Source organism: Cydia strobilella, chromosome 2 (assembly GCF_947568885.1).
Source record: "Cydia strobilella chromosome 2, ilCydStro3.1, whole genome shotgun sequence".
In the NCBI taxonomy this organism is placed as follows: domain Eukaryota; kingdom Metazoa; phylum Arthropoda; class Insecta; order Lepidoptera; family Tortricidae; genus Cydia; species Cydia strobilella.
Genome location: NC_086042.1, coordinates 6,173,052 through 6,197,675, shown reverse-complemented (window position 1 = coordinate 6,197,675; position 24,624 = coordinate 6,173,052). Strand labels below are relative to the sequence as shown.

The 24,624-nt window shown below is 35.7% G+C and overlaps 1 protein-coding gene across 1 annotated transcript in view; it reads left to right on the top strand.

Annotated features, from left to right (window-relative positions):
• Positions 1 to 279: 279 nt before the first annotated feature.
• The window catches only part of LOC134750230 (tetraspanin-5), a 32,330-nt gene continuing 7,985 nt past the window's right edge, over positions 280 to 24,624 (top strand). Inside the window, exons 1-7 of the mRNA XM_063685378.1 lie at positions 280 to 535; positions 2,213 to 2,333; positions 3,345 to 3,418; positions 3,914 to 3,988; positions 4,475 to 4,573; positions 6,400 to 6,579; positions 7,202 to 7,210. Of these exons, the coding sequence (XP_063541448.1) occupies positions 446 to 535; positions 2,213 to 2,333; positions 3,345 to 3,418; positions 3,914 to 3,988; positions 4,475 to 4,573; positions 6,400 to 6,579; positions 7,202 to 7,210 (648 nt within the window). The 5' untranslated portion in view covers positions 280 to 445. The remainder of the gene's footprint in view (positions 536 to 2,212; positions 2,334 to 3,344; positions 3,419 to 3,913; positions 3,989 to 4,474; positions 4,574 to 6,399; positions 6,580 to 7,201; positions 7,211 to 24,624) is intronic.

Below are 24,624 nucleotides of genomic sequence, written 5' to 3'. Positions count from 1 at the left end.
GTAGCTAGCTACTCGACATGGCCTCACGGTGGTCCCATTCAATCGATAGATCAAATGCCACAATGTATCAAAATATCAAAATCGATGTTCGTATGCGATTTGTTTTAGTCAATGGAGCCCTTAAAGCCGAAGCGCTTCCGAGCGTTCCGAGCGCGTCATTTTTTTCTCTTTTTAGCATCTCTGTTTCACCTATGTTAATGCTATATTGCTATCCTGCTGTCATTGAGACGTGCTCCTCCCCCTACCCGTTGTGATTTGTTTCGTTGTTCGTTTCGTAAGTAGAGTACTGAGTAGAATTAGAATGCGCTTGGTTGCGCTCGATAATTTAGTTAAGTCTTCAGATATTTAGTTTTCTATCTAAATGTAGGTCGAATTAAGTTATTTCTTTGTGAAAATTGATTAAGTAATTTATATTAGTGACATGAATTAATTTAGTACGATCAAAATGCCTGGAATAAGAAAATATCGACGAGATACTAGCGAAGTCAGCTGTTGTTTGAAATATGTTATTTTTGGTGTGAATGTGTTGTTTTGGGTGAGTATTCTCTATTATATTTAATTAAAGAGACTTAAGCCAAACTAAAATTGTATGAATAATTGATAAGTACCCGATTAAACCAAGTAAAAGTACCGTAGTTACATTATGTATTTTCTGAGTGTTAGTGTTAGTGTAAACGCCTTACAAACAACTGCAGTTCAAGGCTAGAATAAACAAAAAAGAAACGAGTTAGCCATTCTTACGTATTTGGAACAGCTGAATTTCCATATTTACGACGATATTAGCCAGCCAGTGTGTCAGTATTTTCATTTGTTTAGGTGTATTAGATTGAGGCCACCTCAATTTATTGTAACAGTACTTGACATTACACATCCTCTTTACGATCGCGAATTTAAATATGAGAGTAGGCTTTTTAAAACTGATTTTTGACTTATTATTGTCTGGGAGAACTTGGAAAAAAAAGATGAAATTACTTGTTTAAAGTCTTTGTTTTACCAAAATTAATGTCAAATGAAAACAATAGGCTGCCATGATGTCAGGAGTGTGTTGTGCTAATCAAACAAGATTGATGCAGTTTGTACAGCGAACTTGGCAATGACTAGTAAGCTATTCCATTAGAAATCTTGTATTGAAGTACAAATACTTGTATATCTTCACTTGTACATTAGGCAACAAAAACTTTTGATTATATTTATTGCCATTACCTGTGTAAAGTGATTAAAAGGGGTTTTATTATCAGCCCACACTTTAAACAAAGATACTGTAAACCAAATGTAAAACTATGCCTGAGTCTTTGCAAATCTTACTCCATTAAAAATAACTTTAATTTGAAGGCTGCAAAGTTTTCTGACCAAGAAAAAGGTATGGTTCTCTGAGATTTCAAATAAGTTTAGCTGCTCAGGCAAAGTTAAGGTAATAAAATATTTTAAAGTTATATTTAAATGTACACATAGTCTTTCAGTAAGTAACTAGGTTCTGGCACGGAATCTGTATGAATCATAAATTTTAATTAAGCTAATTATTGTTAGACAGCTATTTTACAAATACATTAAAAAATCCAAAAAAATGAATAAACTATTGCCTATCATACTGTTTTAAATTTTAAAAGTTTTGAATATGTTATGTATTTGCAATCGGGGCTGTAACCACTAGGGCATATTAACATTATTAATGTTAGGTTTACCGTCACCAAGTCACCATTTACAAATCACATAAAATGTGCCATTTTATGTGGTATCAGATGCTCAATTAAAAATTGGCAAACTGCCAGCCTCCATATAAATGAACCATAAGAGATTGTACAGATTTGATCCTATACTATATCGAAAACTTTGCATACCAACAATTTTAAAACAAGAAACTACTCCACTAGAGTTTTAGAGATATAATGGTAGAACATATTCCTGTACGATATTCCTGTTCTTGGGATGCCATCCGACACTATGGCACCCAAATTTTGTCCACTCAAACTTTACTCAGTGGAACTCCCCAAAAGGGAGGACTGGTCAAACAGTCAAATTAAGTGGAAAGATGGAAGCCTGAGGTGGTACACTGATGGCTCCAAATCCGGATCAGGATTTCAATTTAAATTTGAAGAAGAAAGAAAGTATACATTTTTATGGCACATTTATATTTGGTTGGTAGTTGACAGCAGGTTGTATTAAGATAGTGTCTCCAATGTCTCCATGTTCACTTTTAATATTTACTTTGCAGTTCCTGGGCCTAATAGTACTTGCTGTGGGTGTGTGGGCATGGACGGAAAAGGACACATTCAACAACCTGTCCCAGCTGACCAATATAGCACTGGATCCAGCTTTCATATTGATGTGTGCTGGTAAGTTGGCTAGAGAGACCAAGAAAAGTCTGCAGAGATTTTGACAGCACACGCAGTGCCAGTGTTATTTATACCTCATAATTTCATAGAAGTTTGATGTTTAAAATAACACCTGTGTGTTTCATATCTTTGTATGAAATCCACAAAATGTCATTACACTCATTACGATAAACAATGTTACAGTTAATCAGGTGCTCTAATCACTGTCATACACCTACATAATGGAGTTGTTTGTTTTTCTTATCTATGTATTAAAAGAATATTGTTGTCATAATATTTGTTCTTAGATTGTTGTGTTTGTTAGTTTTATACGGTACTGAGATACAGTTCTTTAATTCTTTGATATTGGAATATTGTAGAAGCACTATTTAAGGAAGATATTTAAAAAAATAAGTTGGAGCTTGATTCATAAGAGCAAAGAGAATATATAGGATAGAGGGATACTGTCATAGTAAATTTTGTAGTCACAGTAAATGTACTGTCATCTATTGACACACGATTAAAACTAAAATACAAGCAACGCCAACGCGCGACGTGGTGAAAATAGTACTTTCGTGGGACTACAACTTCATGCTATTTGGCAGCTGCCAACTGCCAAAAATCATGCACAGAGCGAATTTACTGCCTTATTCCAATTAAACTGTTAGTACACGTTGCTACGTTACGTTACCAATCATTTATTCTGATATGTGACAGTTTCTTATAGACTCGCGTTTTGTACAATTTGTACACATAATTAATGTCATTACCGGGACTTTGCTGGGTGGGACGTCAGTCTTCCGTGACCACAGCTAGTGCAACCTAGCTGAAACGTCGGAAAAAAGGTAAAATAATGGAATTTAATCGAGTTAGACCCGGTAATGACATTAATTCTTATAGACTGTATGAAAAGAGGAAAAACTAGCGTTACCTAGTTTGCATCTAAACAGCGCCATCTTTCAGGAGATGTGGACAACGAACTAAACACAAACTATTTTATCTAACGCATATTTTTTATGATCCTCTTTTCAGGGGCTATCACATTCATAATCGGCTTCACGGGCTGCGTCGGAGCATTGCGTGAGAACACCTGCCTACTGGCCTGCGTGAGTAATTAACACTAACATCGATTTAAACAATCACACTATAATGTACAGTCAACTGATTAATCTTAAACCTTATTGAAATGGATTAAGGTTTCCCAATGGTCACTTATCTATTGTTAGTACAGTCAACATCAGATATAAAGTGCTCAAAAATTGAGCATGCACTTTAACGTCTTGATAATAGAGGCTTTGCTCAGATATTTGTGAACACGTTGGCCGATCCGATATATCTGATGGTGATACGATGTATTTTTTACCTTATTCCAACGTAATAAGGTCCTAATTTTTAAACATATCTTTAAAGTAGAGTATACTTGCTTTATTGTTTATCTAATTGATTATAGTCTTAATGAGATGTGTAAAGTCTTTAATTTAGTACCTATTACTCAATAAAATAAACCAGTAAATAGATTAAAAAACTGCGTAGTAAATTTATTTGCTTTGGCTGAGATGTTAAGCTTTGGTTAATAAAGATGTTAATTATGCTTGTTTCAGTATGCGGTGTTTTTGGCACTGTTGTTGCTGTCTGAGATGACGACAGGAATACTGTTCTTTGTGTTCAAAGATTGGGTAAATCATTATTAATTCTCAAAATGATTCATTTTTAGGGTTCCGTATGCAAAGGGTAAAAACTGGACCCTATTACTAAGACTCCGCTGTCCGTCTGTCCGTCTGTCTGTCACCAGGCTGTATTTCAATAACTGTGATATATTATATTATGTTGCCGCTATAACAACAAATACTAAAAAGTACGGAACCCTCGGTGGGCGAGTCCGACTCGCACTTGCCCGGTTTTTTGTTACTATTTACCTATTAAGAGTTAGGAGCGAATAACAAATTCCATCAATTTTTTAAAATCTCGTTCTGATAATAATTAAAAAATCTAAAAAACCAACAAATATGTACATCAAATTACGTCAAAATAATTTCTATAATGTTATTATTACCCAGAGAGGAAAATAAGAACCACGTTTGTATGGCGGAGCAGCCGTTCCCTTTCCTCTTAAGCCGCGTTTTTTTGCATGGATAATGTAACAATTATAATGCAATTCACAGATAAAACATCAGGCGACGACTGGGTTCCAGACCTTCATCACGCATTACAGAGAAGACCCAGACCAGCAGAACCTGATTGACTGGATACAGGAAGAATGGGTAAACAATGCACTTTAATATCAGTTAAAAATGGATAACTGCCTTTTCGCCGAAAATTGCATCGCAGAATTTCACTTGGCAACCAACTTTTCGCCAAAGTTGTAATGTAAAGTTGGCCGAATTTCATTTCCCAACTTCACATAATCCAACCTAACCTAACCCAACCTTGTACGTGATTTTCATTTCCCAACTATGGGGTTGCGAAATGAAATGGTTGCGAAATAAAAACTTGCAAAAATTTCATTTGGGAAATGAAACTGATGCCATAAGTTTGTTGGGAAGTGAAATTTGGCGAAAAATATTTTGGCTAAACGGCGGTATCCCATTAAAAATAATTAAATATATACTTCGATGTAAAAGAAAATTATAGGATTGTGAAATTAAAAACCTGCACCTACGTCAATTATAAAATAATGGCTAAGAGCATGTCGGGCCAGCAGCAGAGCAGGCTGGTTTAGCCTATTCTGACAGAATGGTAACTACGGAACCCTACACTGAGCATGTCAGTGTAGGGTTCCGTAGTTACCATTCTGTCAGAATAGGCTAAACGGGGGCTATTAGTAAGTATCATGTACATTACAAGCTAAAGAAAGTACACTTTCGCAGCGCTTTGTACGTCTTTTTATTAAGAAGAGAAGACTTTTTGCAATAACTCAAAAACGGTTGGACTGATTACGTCGCTATAGTTTTCATTGAAAGTATTTATTAAGGTTTTTTTTTACGATTTTTTTCATATTTTTTGGGCCCATGGTTCAAAACTTGAGGGAGACATATGTTGTTTCTTTCAGAGCGATTATTTCCGCTTTGTCAAAAAATGGTTTTTAATGACCTTTATTCATTTTGAATGACCTATCCAACGATACCCCACTTTTGAGTGAAAGCGAAAAAAAAAACATTTTGTATGGGACGTACCCTAAAAAGATTTTTTTTTGTATTTTTAGGTTCCGTACCCAAAGGATAAAAACGGGACCCTATTACTAAGACTCTGCTGTCCGTCTGTCTGTCTGCCACCAGGCTGTATCTCATGAACCGTGATAGCTAGACAGTTGAAATTTTCACAGATGATGTATTTATGTTGCCGCTATAACAACAAATACCAAAAAGTACGGAACCCTCGGTGCGCGAGTCCGACTCGCACTTTTCCGGTTTTTATTTTACAGTTCTCTCCCATGCATGATTTATGTATCCATGCCAAATTGCAGCTTTCTACTCGTAACGATCACGGAACAAAGCCGCGGAAGGACGGACAGACGGACATGGCGAAACTATAACTAATTTTAAATTGTTTTAGACATGTGTCATTTGATATTAAGGGTAATTAGGGTAAAATGTTCTAAAATCTTAAACATGGTGAATGGTTACAAAGTATGCGCAGTAAATAGATACTAGGTTTTAACTTTTTATAAACCTTGTTTTATAGCTACTCGTAGTTGAAGTCGAACGTGGGCGCTCCAACGAAAACTGGTTTAGGTATACGGAAAGTGGGTTAGCTTTCGTATGACTGCCATTTTAGATGCGCTTTTGCTTTCTATGGCTATATCTATGCCACATCAACTGACTCACTTTTGTCGACACATATTTGTACAAATTGCATAAATGAAGTGTCGATTGCAAACAATTTTGACATTTGGGGCAGACTAGTTTGTCTCTGCATTAAAAAAAACTACGGTCGCGTGTCTTGCATGAAAAAGTTTTCATTTACCGCTTTTTTACGTTCAGTTTATCTTTTAATTAATTTGTACAAAATTAATTTGTTTTATTGTTTATCAACTAAGTATAGCACCAATTTTAGTCAAATAAACCAATATGGAACTATATCTTTCCAGCTCCAATGCTGCGGAGTAGAAGGCCCGCGCGACTGGGACCGCAACGCATACTTCAACTGTTCGAGCGGCGCCGTTGGCTCCCGAGAGGCCTGCGGAGTCCCCTTCAGCTGCTGCCGCAACAAGCCGCAGGACATCATCCGCAACAAGCAGTGCGGCTACGACGTCCGCAAGCCGACCTATGTGAGTGCTTGTACCGAGACCACGTTATTTCAACTGTTCGAGCGGCATCGTTGGCTCCCTAGAGGCCTGTGGAGTCCCATTTAGCTGCTGCCGCAACAAGCCGCAGGACATCATCCGTACCAAGCAGTGCGGCTACGACGTCCGCAAGCCGACCTATGTGAGTACATGTACCGAGACCACAACGTTACTTCAACTGTCTGAGTGGCGCCGTTGGCTCCCGAGAGGCCTTCGGAGTCCCCTTCAGCTGCTGCCGCAACAAGCCGCAGGACATCATCCGCAACAAGCAGTGCGGCTACGACGTCCGCAAGCCGACCTATGTGAGTGCTTGTACCGAGACCACAACGTTACTTCAACTGTCCGAGCGGCGCCGTTGGCTCCCGAGAGGCCTGCGGAATCCCCTTCAGCTGTCGCAACAAGCCGCAGGACATCATCCGCAACAAGCAGTGCGGCTACGACGTCCGCAAGCCGACCTATGTTAGTGCTTGTACCGAGACCACAACGTTACTTTAACTGTCCGAGCGGCGCCGTTGGCTCCCGAGAGGCCTGCGGATTCCCCTTCAGCTGTCGCAACAAGCCGCAGGGCATCATCCGCAACAAGCACTGCGGCTACGACGTCCGCAAGCCGACCGATGTTAGTGCTTGTACCGAGACCACAACGTTACTTCAACTGTCCGAGCGGCGCCGTTGGCTCCCGAGAGGCCTGCGGAGTCCCCTTCAGCTGTCGCAACAAGCCGCAGGACATCATCCGCAACAAGCACTGCGGCTACGACGTCCGCAAGCCGACTTATGTGAGTACATGTACCGAGACCACAACGTTACTTCAACTGTCTGAGTGGCGCCGTTGGCTCCCGAGAGGCCTTCGGAGTCCCCTTCAGCTGCTGCCGCAACAAGCCGCAGGACATCATCCGCAACAAGCAGTGCGGCTACGACGTCCGCAAGCCGACCTATGTGAGTGCTTGTACCGAGACCACGTTATTTCAACTGTTCGAGCGGCATCGTTGGCTCCCTAGAGGCCTGCGGAGTCCCATTTAGCTGCTGCCGCAACAAGCCGCAGGACATCATCCGTACCAAGCAGTGCGGCTACGACGTCCGCAAGCCGACCTATGTGAGTACATGTACCGAGACCACAACGTTACTTCAACTGTCTGAGTGGCGCCGTTGGCTCCCGAGAGGCCTTCGGAGTCCCCTTCAGCTGCTGCCGCAACAAGCCGCAGGACATCATCCGCAACAAGCAGTGCGGCTACGACGTCCGCAAGCCGACCTATGTGAGTGCTTGTACCGAGTGTAACACTCTCCCACCACTCTCCCTAACTAGCCCTAATCAGCTAAACCTAGACTTTCCTAAAATACTAAAAATTCCAATAAGAAAATCTAAAATTCTAAAAAACTAAAAATACCGCAATCCGTAATTACCTTTACTAATTATTATAAAATAATGTAAATAACCTAAATCAAATCTAAATATATAAGTTAATATCTTGAATTGGATCAGTAGATTGGCCAAATGATCGTCTTGTGTTTATGCAGAACCCTTCGTCATAACCGTTAATAGTAACCGAAATCCTTTTCGCATAATAGGAAAGAGTTATGAATAATACGCCTAAAAATCCTAATAATGATAAATAATTAATAAAACGTGAATTATGCCAGTGTAAAATATATGAGATTATTTAGAAAAGTCATTGCAAGTTTAAAGACAGTTTGTAAAATTAAATGTAAAGTATGTCTTAAACAAAGTCTGATTTGATTTTAATCAATAAATAGTCTGTAAAACATAATTTTATAAGTCTGTAGAATGTCATAGTTAAGTATTTAGTAATGTATGTCAAAATAAGTAAAGTCTGTCGAATGTAATAGTCAGATGGTCAAAGTACGATCACTAATAAATGTCACAATTACAAATATTTTGTTTTTGGGGTATATATGTCGCCCGCTCCGCCGCGACTATCCGTGGTCATCATCCAGTTGCTAGGGCAAACCCCCGCCCCAGTTCTGAAGGAACTATCATGTGGTCCTGAAGGGACATCTTTTCATAATGACAGGGCTACTTCGTCATTTGCCCAGAACATTATTTTATGACATTTTTCGTCATAAATGAGAGGACATCAAAGGGACAATTTAACATAACAAAATACTGGTAGTTAGAGCAGCTGTATTTGATCCACTCCAATTTCCCAGAATACTGTAATTTTGTAGTATATTTTAGTAGGTATTCAATGAAATAATATTAACCAAACTATAGTTGTAGTCATTTTGAATCACCTTTCGGACCAAAATAAACCACGATCTTGCTCTGCATCGATCTAGCTTGGGTAAATCTCTCATTGATATATATTTTCAATAATAAAGTTTTTATGATAATATAACCTTGTATTTTTAAGGTCGAATGTGAAAATTACAGATATCTAGAACACAGAATGAAGTCGTCATACAGACTGCCAAGGGACAGGCAAAACAAATATTTCTTTTATAAGCAAATTGATTCTAAAATACTACATTATATTGTGGTTATTTGTTATGTTTTTCCCACAATATATTTTCTACCAGTAGTGTTGCAAAGGACCAAATTATATTCAAAATCATAAATATGTCAGGTTTGTCAATGAGTCATAAATAAGTGTATGTAATACAATTCTAACAATCCCTAAACCCACACTACATCCTAGCTACCTCTATTTAAATTTAACCCATAAACCCATAATTATACTCGTACTATGTAGTTTAAATAGCCATAAATATATCGGAAGCGAACCTAGCTAACTACTGTGAAGATCTAATGGCTTTGTTATATAAAAATTATAAACCTTGATCAATTCTACAATTCCCTAAACCATACAAATATAAACCCTAGCCCTAACAGTTAAACTAACCAACTAATCTATCGATATAATTGCAAACTAACATCCCGGGATGTACATTTAATTTACTCGCGTAATTTCTCGATGTGCAATGAGAAATTCCTAGGCTACAGCTAACTAAGACGAGTGGAGACACCTCGATTTAGAACTGACCCCCTATTTCTCCACGTGGACCAGCATCAGCGATAGGGTTTGGGACAGCCGATGTAGGTCGGGAAAAAGGTAATGGGATAGTTGGTCTAGAATCTGGCTTTTTTAAGAAGTCTAGGTGACAACCCAAATTGTCCAGACCCCAGGGGTTAGAACCTGTCCTTGTAAACCCAGGAACTGTCAGGGACCCACCTGATATTATCAAAATGCACAGTAGGAGAATTAAGACTGTCGTTGTCACCGTAAGGTACCCGCCCTATCTCTCCATCTGCCCAGCACTGTACTGGATCGGAATTAGTTCTCTCTACCCCATAAGTTATTTAAGAAAGCTGTGAGATAAATTGCAAAACTAACTTTAAAATAATATATAAAGTACTCCAACCAAAATCATTCCAGAGCTAAATATCACTAAAATAATCCAGGTCAAAACACTATATATATTAAGCACAATTAAAACATAAATTAATAAATAGCACTATGAACCAAACATGACTTTACAACCTTTAATAATATATTGATTTGTAAGTAAAATTTCACCAATATATTTACATTCACTAGCACTTGTATGGGCACAAATCAACAAACAACTAATAATTACAATTCACTAAATAGTTTATAAATGACACTATGAACAAAACAAACTTTACAATCTTATTAAATTTATTGATTTATAATTTAGACCTCACTAGTATTATATCAAACACTAGCGCTTGTTTAAACCACAAACCAATAAAACAATTAAACCCACTAAATAAACACAACCTAAAATGCACTTCTCTAAAAATATTCAAGTTAAACCCCACAATAGATTACACCATATTATGCTCCAATCCGAACTCTACCAGCGTCATAAGATACTAGCAAAATCTAGACCAGGTCACAATATAGGCAACCTAAATAGACCTAACCTACACTAGAGAACTTCTTCCAACGCTCCGCGAATGGCCACCCGAATTCCCCGCAAAGGGGTTTTATGAAATCCCTTCCCAGATCCCGATTTCCCCGCTCTAGCAAACTTCTTGCACCCCATTGGTAACACCTAAACCAATCCTGAATTTCATGATTCCGTACTATCCTATACAAATTACTCTTTATTTCCTAATTAACATAAGGTCCAAATTGACCTACTTAATGGGTGTAGCCAAAACTATTCCTTCTCGTCGGTGGGATGTCTTTAAAATTTTTATTCTAAACGTCTTTGTTTTTCTATATAGACACATATTGTAGGGATACGCCCTTTTTTAATTCTTAATAATATGGTTCAATTTTGCATAGAATATTTTACAGTCATAACTTAACTTTTATCGTTACCGTGAAATCCGAGTTGGTATTTTAAACAAACACTTGAAATTAATAACCAAAGTAACTTTGCACAAAAATTTATAACGCAAAAAGCTTTATGACATTGAAATAAAGTTCAAATTATATTAAAAATAAGTTTCTTAATATTTTGGTTTACTATATCAGCTAAACTCTCCAAGTGGTGTATCTAGAATTTCAAATAGCAAGGTCCACTTAAGATATGAAAAGAAATATAGCTGTTTGAATTACCGTGAGACACAAGAATGGAATTTAACCGACTCAAAATAGAACAATATTATGTTTACATATAATGCTAACATGGAAAGGGAGCCTCTGACATGTTACAATCGCCTCCCAAAATTTGCTGTAGCTTAAATATATTAATGATATATTTGCGAAAGTAAATTTTCGAAACAAATCAAAATAAGAAAAACAATTGTATTGAAAATAATGCATTTAGACTCTAATAAGAACCTTTTTTAACATTCTTCCCTTCTGTGTGTGCCTTTTTTTTTTGTTGCGGCTGTGTGTAGTGTGTGTTTAAACCAAACAAAAGAATGAACATATCTGAAAGTATAAGTTTACAAGTTCAGTCATGTTAAAAATAAACAATCAAAGACGCAACCAGTTAATCTTGCCTCACAAGAAAGTAGAAGTTGTGCTTGTAGTACATTTGTCCTACTCTTCTACCGATCCGAATGATACATACGCACGCTTCCGACTTTAGTCTACATTTTAACGACCAAGAAAGGAATAGAACGTATCTCTTTTTAAAACAAGATTGAACCTTTTACCAAGGAGCATTCTATGCCACTCGAGGGGTCACTATCTTTAAAAGATTTAATTCTAACACCGAAACTCATGACTTATATTCTCAAAACGCCTTTCCTAGTCTGGAGCATGTACATCATTAACGGGACGTTAAAATAAAAGATTAAGCTCTGCTTAACCCTTAGCTTCTATAATGAAGCGCCAAATAAATTGATTTATTATAAACATTTTATTGTAATATTTTAGGAATAATGTAATATTTAAAAAAAATATCAATAAATGAGTATGAGTATTGTATAAAACAAAAATCCAAAATAGTACTGACCAATAAAAAAGCACAACTAATCATTAAATTGATTCGAAATGAGCTAAATAATACATGTCATCTTTAAACATTTTCTAAACTCACTTCGCATTATGCTTTTCCATATGATGAAAGCACTATGACGTCACATTAATGATGGGTGTGTGAGTTTCTAGATCTGATGTTGTGTGTAGTATAGAGATAACACGGCGGCAGCCTATAAATCTGCAAATATGCTCTTTTTTTTTCGAGCCTAACCTAACACCAAACTACCGTTTTATCTCTCTTTTGTAAAGTGTAATGTTTCAGTCAAAATGTCAAAAAGGTATCTTGATTTTAGTTTTGCTATTTTCTCAGGGCCCTGCACAAAGAAATATATTTCATGCAATAACTAGCGTGCACTATCTCATAGTTTAACATTCATCGTATTTATTCTTCTTCATTCTTTTTATTCACACATCCCTGAAAATCTAACAATACTTTGAATAATAAAATAATTGAAATCTAAAAAGTATTAATAATGTGTCAACTTTTATGAAAATTTACCGTTAGCAAACATACAATCAATACATCTATACTAAAAGTTTCTATTTTCTTTTTCGACTTTATTACCCATTTGAAAATGCCAATGGAATAAATTACAAAGTGAAAGTTTTAAATATAAAAGGAAAACTACACTACTAATGCATCTCCTTTCCATTAAAATATAATAACTATGGAGAGCCTAGCAAATTAATAATAAACCTTGAAATTATTTAAAATCAACAAAATTAAATTAAAGTTATCATAAAGGAACTACTTGATGTGATAATAAATTGCAATTACCAGATATTGTAAATTTAATTGGTTCTACTCAAAGAAAACCTAATGTTTTGTAATTTTTATTGAAATTCATTATTTATTTTTTTAAACCTATTCTATTATTAAGTTCCCACATAATTCAATCTAAATACAAGCGCGAATTACATAAGTCAAATTTGTCATTCATTAAAAAAAAAAAAACCGCTCCTGTTATACGTGACACAAATTACAAATAATTATCTGATCATTAAAAGGTCATGGTTCTGAAACTATTTATGTGTAACGCAAAAATGTGACATAAAATGTTTTATTCATTATTGTTTTTTTTTTTTTTATAAAATTATAAAATAATGAGAAGTAATTTATTTGTTTTAATGTATGTTATGTAAACGTTTTATATATTTTTTTTTCAAAATTAACGTTTAAGGTTCAGCGTGCTTTCTATTAATTAAATAAGTTTGATTATTCTCTGTAGTAAAATCTTATAACTGAAATAATTAGAATTAAACAATTTATGAACAATTTTATTCATGATTATTGCTGGAAAAAAAAATTAAAATAAGGGAAGAATGAAGCCGCCTCACATCCCCTCCAAAAACAGTTAATGCACAATTGATTACGATAGAGTTTAAAAGCAAATATTTTGTTTGATTTTTAATTTAAAAAAAATTAGGATGTAATAGAATCACCTCGACTTGTGCTCTGTTAACTGTTTTTGAGCTTCACCTCTGCCTCCTGCAATGCAAGGGATTCTCTAGGGTAATGGGTTCCAAATTGGTTCTCCCATTTTAATTTTTTTTTTTCATTTTTATTTGACTTAACCTATTACAATCTTACTTACTAAATACATTTTTAATACGCTAACCTAATAGAGATAGTAGAGAAAAAAAAAACTTAATTATATGATATAAATCAACTATCTAATTAATATTTGACTTACAACAAAATATATTGTACTTGATTCTAAAATTACTTAGTATCATGTTAATTCACTTAAATCAGTAAACAACGTCAATAAAGTGATAAACTGCATAAATCAAAACATTAGTATATTATCTACCTCAAATAGTGTATAGTGTTTAATTAAAATGATAAACTACTTAATCAAATGATGTTACATAAATCAAAACAATGGCAAATTAATTACCTCAAACAGTAAATAATGTTTAATTAAAATGATAAGCTACTTAATCAAATGATGTTACATAAATGCAAATCATTATTTTAACAATTATAATAATATCTAACCTGAACCAGTCACATTTTGAGAATTCCCTAACTGATAATATTTGGATAAGTGTATAGTGTTAAATTTTCCTCTAATTTCCCCAGTTTTCGGATCTGTTAAAACATACACATTATTGAAGGGTATGGCAGAAATGATATATGGTCCTTCGTACAATGGTTCAAATTTCTTTGTTATTTTATTACTAGCATCGGATTTATTTAATTTTTTAATCTTTACCAAATCTCCTATGTGAAACTGTACGAGCCGATAACGTTGATTAAACTTTATTTGACGTACTTCACTAGCTTTTCTTAAATTTTCTCTAACCTTTTCTCTAATTTTCTCAACTTCTAAAGTAGTACTTTTCTTAATTTCGTTATCACATGATAAAATTGTTGACTGTCCATACAAAATTTCACAAGGAGTAAATCCTGTACTACTATGATAGGTATTATTATATAATTCCTCTAACCGTGGTAATAATGCTACCCAGCCACGATGATTCGATTTACAATATTGCCTAAATAAACGACCTATTTCGCGATTTACTCGTTCAACGATATTAGCACGTGGATTCCTAACAGTAGAATATATGACTTTAACGCCGTCATCTGCCATATTTTCTTTCCAAAGCCTTGAAGAAAATTGAGATCCGTTATCAGACATAATAACTTTCGGTTTAATTATATTGAAAAATTTACGCATTTTCCCTAATACTGAACTAGCTGTTGCTTTTCTTAATTCATAAAATTTAACAAATTTACTAAAGGAATCCTGTATCACTAATATGTAATTCATACCAAATTGACCAGTTGGCAATGGACCATACAAATCTACCATGACCATATCACCAATATTTTGAGTAACTATAGATTGACAAGGGCCTACTTGTTTAAAAGTATCGCTTTTTACTAATTGACAATCATGACAAGCTCGGATAATTTGTTTCACTAAAGGTGATATACCTTTCCAATAAAATCGATCTCTTATGTACTTAATCACTTTGTACATGCCTTGATGTCCCATTTCTTTATGTATTTGTTGAATCAACTCTATCCTTAAAACTTCAGGTAAATAAATGACCCTTTCTTGTAAGTTATCTGGCCTAAAATATAAGATTTTATTCTCGAACATACATCGTTGCTCTTTTTTTGTCAACTCATTTGGATCAGTGATTTCATTTAAACGCTTTATGATTTGACAAATTTCAGAGTCTTCTTGTTGTAATTTAGATATATCTCTTAACTTCGATATAAGACTCTTATTTACATTGTTACCTATGTACAAAATTTCAGGGAGTTTGACCTTTTCTTCTTGTAATAAATCTCCCTCAGGTGGATACCTAGACAAAATATCAGCGACAATATTTTGTGTCCCTTTAATATGTTTAAATTCATAATTAAACTGCTCTAAATAATTAATCCATCTAGTAATTTTTGCATTATATAATTTCCAATTTTTCACAAATAACAAAGCTTTATGATCTGTTTGAATAATTACTTTTGAACCCCTAAAATATGTTTCAAACTTCTCTAAACAACAAATTACGGAATAAAACTCCTGTTCTGTCACTGTCCAATTAAGCTGAGCTCCCCTTAACGCTTTGCTATGAAAACCTAATATTTTCATTTCCCCTTTATTATCAATTTGGTATAAAAATCCTCCTAGTCCTATAGATGAACTATCAGTCTGTAAATAAAAAGGTTTACTAAAATCAGGGTGATGTAATTGTATTACATTAATAAATTTAGTCTTTATTTCGTTAAACGCCTGTTGTTGAGAGCTACCCCATTTCCAAGACACGTTCTTTTTTAATAATTCGCATAAGGGTTGTATATATCTACTATAGTTTGGAACAAATCGCCGATAAAAATTACATAAGCCTAAAAATGCTCTCAGCTGCTTTATCTTTTTTGGTACTGGAAATTTTTGAATAGCCTTAATTTTCTCTGGATCGGTTTTCAGACCTTCAGTAGAAATAATATACCCGAGCATATTTACTTCTTTACATAAAAAATTACATTTTTCAATATTACAAGTCATTCCTGCCTTTTCTAGTTTTCCCAAAACTATATCTATGTGCTCTAGATGTTGTTGAAGAGAACCAGTAGTTATAATTGCTAGATCATCCAAATAATTTACGCAAAAATCTCGCACTTCATGTCCTAAAATACAATCCATCGCTCTACTGAAACTTCCTACTGAAGTTTTTAAACCTTGAGGCAATACGTTATAAACATACGACTTGCCATTAAAGCTAAACCCCGTATATTTCCTACTATCTTGAGAAATAGGTATTTGGAAATAGGCATTGTTTAAGTCTATCACACTTATATAATTAGTACCGTGAAACGAATTCATAACGTCTAATTGCATAGTGGGTTTTTCAGTTTCAGCGACCATATGTTTATTTATTTCACGCGCATCCAAGAGAACTCTAATAGACCCATCCTTTTTCAAAGTGAAAGTTAAAGGAGAGCAATAAGGTGTTGATGTTCGACTAATAATACCCTGTTGTTCCATTTCCCTCAATTTTTCTTCTATTTTAGCTCTATACGCATACGGAACCGGATATGATCTCTTTACTATAGGTTCTTGGTTTTCCATTTTTATTTCATGTTCATAACAGTTCGCTATACCTAATCTGTCATTAAACAAATTTTCGTATTTTCCTAACAACTTTTCCAAATTATCCCTATCTGCGTCATTTAAAACTAAACCCGTTTTATAGTTTTTCTTGTCTAAAAAACTCATTTCATTAATATGTAATTTTGACTGGTTTTGACTGTCAACTATTGAAACCTCATTTTCCTGTTCATGAAACCGATATAATTGAGTCTTACCTCCCTGTTCAATTAAAATGCCACTACCACGTTTGTTTAAATCAATTACAATTTCGTTTTCCTTCATCCAATCAAATCCTAGTATTAAAGTACTGCTTAAATCGGGGATAATAAGAAAAGCTACATCCCTCTCATAATTACCCATTTTAAGAGGCAATAATGCTATATTTCGAATTTCTACAGTTTTGGCTGCAGTTACTGCCGTTTTAATCCGAAAAGGTTTGACTTTCATGAGTGGAATATTTGAATATTTTGATTTTAAGGTTTTCCAAAACTCCTCGGAAATACACGTAACATCACTGCCAGTATCTAATAATGCTACAATATCGTACTCAAAAACGCGTACTAATATCTCAGATTTAAATGAACGTTTTTCTTCATTTTCTAATGAATTTTCTTCGAATACCGAATTTATTTTTGAATTTTCTACGTCGAGCGAATTTTCTTCTATTTTTAATTTGAGAACTTCTATTAATCGATTCACTAAGTCTACCTCTTTCGTGGAAAACTGCCTATATCCAATTCCTTCATATGTTTCACGGTCTAACAATTTAGTTTTTACCGGTACTTTAATGCCATTTCCTGTTTTCCCTAACCCTTGACCTGGTTTCCACCCCCATTTAGACATTATGTTATAGATTTTGTTCCCTATATTTGTGACTGATTCGGGAACACAACCAGCCTTTTCTAGTTTAAATCGATAGTTTCAATGACTTCTTCCATAGAATTTACATTTTTCGTTTTGTTTTGTTCCTGAATAGGTTTCTGCCAATTCTTATAAGTTTGCTGATACTCCTTCTTCTTCTTTTCGTAGTGTCGTTGACCCGATCCAGATGTAGACGGACTAGTATTGTACGCGTGTGACTCTTGCTTATTAATGTCATCCATGCTTCTTAAAAACTCCGCCATGTCGATAATCGTTGTTATGTTCGAAGTTGCCCAAACTTGCTGAATATATCTAGGATAGTGCCTAACTATGTCAGATACTAGTTGCTTCTCCGGTATTTTATATGTTAATAACTTCGATCGTCCCGTTAGCTTTAAGAAATAGTTTAACATTGATATTGACTCATTTCTATTCCAAGTTCCTTGCACAATCTCTCGCCGTAAACGATTTTCTTCATTTTCGCCCCAATAAGTGGTAAGAAAATCCTTTTTGAAATCTTCTACCGTTTTCCACCTCTCCTGGTACACACGAGCCCAATCTCGCGCGTCTTCCGTTAAACATTCCTGTATTATATCTAACTCGCTGGATTTTTTATTCATTTTCTTTATGTAATTGTCTAAGTCTTCTAAAAACAACATAGGTTGCGCTGATGACTTTCCATTAAAACGAGGCTTCTCTAAGTTGACATTTTGAATATTATAGACGACGTTGTTGCCTGTCGTACCCATCTCTTTGTCACTACTGACATTTTCGGAGTCCATTTCGGAGATGCCGCTGCTTTCGACAGGTGTTTCTTCTACATTCACCATTTTAACCGATCTTAACTCTTCACTTAACGTATTTACTTTTGATGACAGCGTACCAATAGATCGCTTAACAATTGCCATTAATGCACCGAATTGCGCATTTTTCTTAACTTTCCGTGCCATTACTCTTCTGCGCTTCACAACTGGTGATACAAGCTCTTGTTCGCTTCTCATCGATTGTGACTGGACTTCAGTGGATTGAGGAACCTCCTGTGTATTTGCTCGTTTATTACGTAGCCCTGGTCGCACCATTTTTCCGTTCTATTTAAACACTTTTTGCACTGTTTGATTATTTAAAGGTCACTTGTATTTAAACACTATCACTAATTAAGTAAATTAATTTAAAATGTCACTATTTTTTACACTTTATCACTGTTTAAATTAGTTAACTGCCACTAGTATATATTTTTTTTTTTGTATATTTTATGTCGTTTTATGATTTTTTTTTTATTTTTTATTTTTTTTTTTATTTTTTTTTCTTATACTGAAATAAAAACATTAATGAATTTCAAATTCTACTAAAAAAAATTACTTTCACATATTTATACAATGAACTAAACAGCAATATAATCATTTTCTTATTTAATTTTCAATAACCATAACGAACATTTGAAAACAAACAACCCGCTTTATAAATAACCGAATACCGACACTACATTCTATAATCCAATGCCAAGGAAGTATATCAAACATGTTAGCAATATTTATATTAAAAGTATTCCCTTCATGATAAAAAAATTAATCCCACAACTAACTGAGCAATAAAATATTACAAAAACACACTCATGTTGCACTCAAGTGGTTTGGCACAATGCTTTTTGAAACTTCTACGAACTACTGTAAGTTAACACGATAACAGACTCAAACTCAGTTAAGTGGCCGTCAAGACATGTATTTATAACCAGTCTACCTATTCTCAATAGTTTTTAAGAATGCTTCATCTCTAATTTCTAAATTCTACAATTTGTACGCCTCCCCATGTATACAACTCTAATAATTTTAGCTAACTACTTTCAAATAACAACAATTTATTTATTAAGAAATAATAAATTATAGTTTATTCATGTAGACAAAACATGTAATAATGAAGACTAACTTGGCATTGAATACATACACCTAAATTCGTTTAAGAAAAAGCTCTATTCCCATACTATGCTATCCGTTTTCACGACAACAATTGTGTTGTTATAATCGACCGTTTACACAAATCAACTATAACAACAGTTTTGATCCAAAACAAGACATGTAACTCAACATGAAACTAAAACCGTTAATCAAAATAATAAAAACCACAACAAATAATCTCCAGATAAAACAGTCGCGGCATAATATGAACGAATTATTATAAAATATAAACTATATTATACAAATTAATGTTATTCACGGTCACAGCACCAATTGCGTGAACGAATTATTGTTAAATATACATTATATATTAAAGTTTATCCCGGTCTCTTTTATCCTGGTCTCCGGCGCCAATTGCGACATATAATGTATGTTGCAATTGATAGTAAAAATAAATGAATTATTAAAATATACTATCCTCAGTCACGGCACCAATTGTAACACTCTCCCACCACTCTCCCTAACTAGCCCTAATCAGCTAAACCTAGACTTTCCTAAAATACTAAAAATTCCAATAAGAAAATCTAAAATTCTAAAAAACTAAAAATACCGCAATCCGTAATTACCTTTACTAATTATTATAAAATAATGTAAATAACCTAAATCAAATCTAAATATATAAGTTAATATCTTGAATTGGATCAGTAGATTGGCCAAATGATCGTCTTGTGTTTATGCAGAACCCTTCGTCATAACCGTTAATAGTAACCGAAATCCTTTTCGCATAATAGGAAAGAGTTATGAATAATATGCCTAAAAATCCTAATAATGATAAATAATTAATAAAACGTGAATTATGCCAGTGTAAAATATATGAGATTATTTAGAAAAGTCATTGCAAGTTTAAAGACAGTTTGTAAAATTAAATGTAAAGTATGTCTTAAACAAAGTCTGATTTGATTTTAATCAATAAATAGTCTGTAAAACATAATTTTATAAGTCTGTAGAATGTCATAGTTAAGTATTTAGTAATGTATGTCAAAATAAGTAAAGTCTGTCGAATGTAATAGTCAGATGGTCAAAGTACGATCACTAATAAATGTCACAATTACAAATATTTTGTTTTTGGGGTATATATGTCGCCCGCTCCGCCGCGACTATCCGTGGTCATCATCCAGTTGCTAGGGCAAACCCCCGCCCCAGTTCTGAAGGAACTATCATGTGGTCCTGAAGGGACATCTTTTCATAATGACAGGGCTACTTCGTCATTTGCCCAGAACATTATTTTATGACATTTTTCGTCATAAATGAGAGGACATCAAAGGGACAATTTAACATAACAAAATACTGGTAGTTAGAGCAGCTGTATTTGATCCACTCCAATTTCCCAGAATACTGTAATTTTGTAGTATATTTTAGTAGGTATTCAATGAAATAATATTAACCAAACTATAGTTGTAGTCATTTTGAATCACCTTTCGGACCAAAATAAACCACGATCTTGCTCTGCATCGATCTAGCTTGGGTAAATCTCTCATTGATATATATTTTCAATAATAAAGTTTTTATGATAATATAACCTTGTATTTTAAGGTCGAATGTGAAAATTACAGATATCTAGAACACAGAATGAAGTCGTCATACAGACTGCCAAGGGACAGGCAAAACAAATATTTCTTTTATAAGCAAATTGATTCTAAAATACTACATTATATTGTGGTTATTTGTTATGTTTTTCCCACAATATATTTTCTACCAGTAGTGTTGCAAAGGACCAAATTATATTCAAAATCATAAATATGTCAGGTTTGTCAATGAGTCATAAATAAGTGTATGTAATACAATTCTAACAATCCCTAAACCCACACTACATCCTAGCTACCTCTATTTAAATTTAACCCATAAACCCATAATTATACTCGTACTATGTAGTTTAAATAGCCATAAATATATCGGAAGCGAACCTAGCTAACTACTGTGAAGATCTAATGGCTTTGTTATATAAAAATTATAAACCTTGATCAATTCTACAATTCCCTAAACCATACAAATATAAACCCTAGCCCTAACAGTTAAACTAACCAACTAATCTATCGATATAATTGCAAACTAACATCCCGGGATGTACATTTAATTTACTCGCGTAATTTCTCGATGTGCAATGAGAAATTCCTAGGCTACAGCTAACTAAGACGAGTGGAGACACCTCGATTTAGAACTGACCCCCTATTTCTCCACGTGGACCAGCATCAGCGATAGGGTTTGGGACAGCCGATGTAGGTCGGGAAAAAGGTAATGGGATAGTTGGTCTAGAATCTGGCTTTTTTAAGAAGTCTAGGTGACAACCCAAATTGTCCAGACCCCAGGGGTTAGAACCTGTCCTTGTAAACCCAGGAACTGTCAGGGACCCACCTGATATTATCAAAATGCACAGTAGGAGAATTAAGACTGTCGTTGTCACCGTAAGGTACCCGCCCTATCTCTCCATCTGCCCAGCACTGTACTGGATCGGAATTAGTTCTCTCTACCCCATAAGTTATTTAAGAAAGCTGTGAGATAAATTGCAAAACTAACTTTAAAATAATATATAAAGTACTCCAACCAAAATCATTCCAGAGCTAAATATCACTAAAATAATCCAGGTCAAAACACTATATATATTAAGCACAATTAAAACATAAATTAATAAATAGCACTATGAACCAAACATGACTTTACAACCTTTAATAATATATTGATTTGTAAGTAAAATTTCACCAATATATTTACATTCACTAGCACTTGTATGGGCACAAATCAACAAACAACTAATAATTACAATTCACTAAATAGTTTATAAATGACACTATGAACAAAACAAACTTTACAATCTTATTAAATTTATTGATTTATAATTTAGACCTCACTAGTATTATATCAAACACTAGCGCTTGTTTAAACCACAAACCAATAAAACAATTAAACCCACTAAATAAACACAACCTAAAATGCACTTCTCTAAAAATATTCAAGTTAAACCCCACAATAGATTACACCATATTATGCTCCAATCCGAACTCTACCAGCGTCATAAGATACTAGCAAAATCTAGACCAGGTCACAATATAGGCAACCTAAATAGACCTAACCTACACTAGAGAACTTCTTCCAACGCTCCGCGAATGGCCACCCGAATTCCCCGCAAAGGGGTTTTATGAAATCCCTTCCCAGATCCCGATTTCCCCGCTCTAGCAAACTTCTTGCACCCCATTGGTAACACCTAAACCAATCCTGAATTTCATGATTCCGTACTATCCTATACAAATTACTCTTTATTTCCTAATTAACATAAGGTCCAAATTGACCTACTTAATGGGTGTAGCCAAAACTATTCCTTCTCGTCGGTGGGATGTCTTTAAATTTTTTATTCTAAACGTCTTTGTTTTTCTATATAGACACATATTGTAGGGATACGCCCTTTTTTAATTCTTAATAATATGGTTCAATTTTGCATAGAATATTTTACAGTCATAACTTAACTTTTATCGTTACCGTGAAATCCGAGTTGGTATTTTAAACAAACACTTGAAATTAATAACCAAAGTAACTTTGCACAAAAATTTATAACGCAAAAAGCTTTATGACATTGAAATAAAGTTCAAATTATATTAAAAATAAGTTTCTTAATATTTTGGTTTACTATATCAGCTAAACTCTCCAAGTGGTGTATCTAGAATTTCAAATAGCAAGGTCCACTTAAGATATGAAAAGAAATATAGCTGTTTGAATTACCGTGAGACACAAGAATGGAATTTAACCGACTCAAAATAGAACAATATTATGTTTACATATAATGCTAACATGGAAAGGGAGCCTCTGACATGTTACACGAGACCACAACGTTACTTCAACTGTCCGAGCGGCGCCGTTGGCTCCCGAGAGGCCTGCGGAATCCCCTTCAGCTGTCGCAACAAGCCGCAGGACATCATCCGCAACAAGCAGTGCGGCTACGACGTCCGCAAGCCGACCTATGTTAGTGCTTGTACCGAGACCACAACGTTACTTTAACTGTCCGAGTGGCGCCGTTGGCTCCCGAGAGGCCTGCGGATTCCCCTTCAGCTGTCGCAACAAGCCGCAGGGCATCATCCGCAACAAGCACTGCGGCTACGACGTCCGCAAGCCGACCGATGTTAGTGCTTGTACCGAGACCACAACGTTACTTCAACTGTCCGAGCGGCGCCGTTGGCTCCCGAGAGGCCTGCGGAGTCCCCTTCAGCTGTCGCAACAAGCCGCAGGACATCATCCGCAACAAGCACTGCGGCTACGACGTCCGCAAGCCGACTTATGTGAGTACATGTACCGAGACCACAACGTTACTTCAACTGTCTGAGTGGCGCCGTTGGCTCCCGAGAGGCCTTCGGAGTCCCCTTCAGCTGCTGCCGCAACAAGCCGCAGGACATCATCCGCAACAAGCAGTGCGGCTACGACGTCCGCAAGCCGACCTATGTGAGTGCTTGTACCGAGACCACAACGTTACTGCAACTGTCAAAGCGGCGCCGTTGGCTCCCGAGAGGCCTGCGGAGTCCCCTTCAGCTGTCGCAACAAGCCGCAGGACATCATCCGCAACAAGCACTGCGGCTACGACGTCCGCAAGCCGACCTATGTGAGTGCTTGTACCGAGACCACAACGTTACTTCAACTGTCCGAGCGGCGCCGTTGGCTCCCGAGAGGCCTGCGGAGTCCCCTTCAGCTGCCGCAACAAGCCGCAGGACATCATCCGCAACAAGCACTGCGGCTACGACGTCCGCAAGCCGACTTATGTGAGTACATGTACCGAGACCACAACGTTACTTCAACTGTTCGAGCGGTGCCGTTGGCTCCCGAGAGGCTTGCGGAGTCCCCTTTAGCTGCTGCCACAACATGCCGCAGGACATCATCCGCAACAAGCACTGCGGCTACGACGTCCGCAACATGACCTATGTGAGTACTTGTACCGAGACCATAACGTTACTCCAACTGTTCGAGTGGCGCCGTTGGCTCCCGAGAGGCCTGCAGAATCCCCTTCAGCTGCTGCCGCAACAAGCCGCAGGACATCATCCGCAACAAGCGGTGCGGCTACGACGTCCGCAAGCCGACCTATGTGAGTACTTGTACCGAGACCACGACGTTACTGCAGTTGGAGCGACGCCGCGCCGTTATTTCGATGGTACTGATGAGCTTTTACTTACTACATCAATACTCAAAGAGACTAGTGGAGCTACTTATGCCATC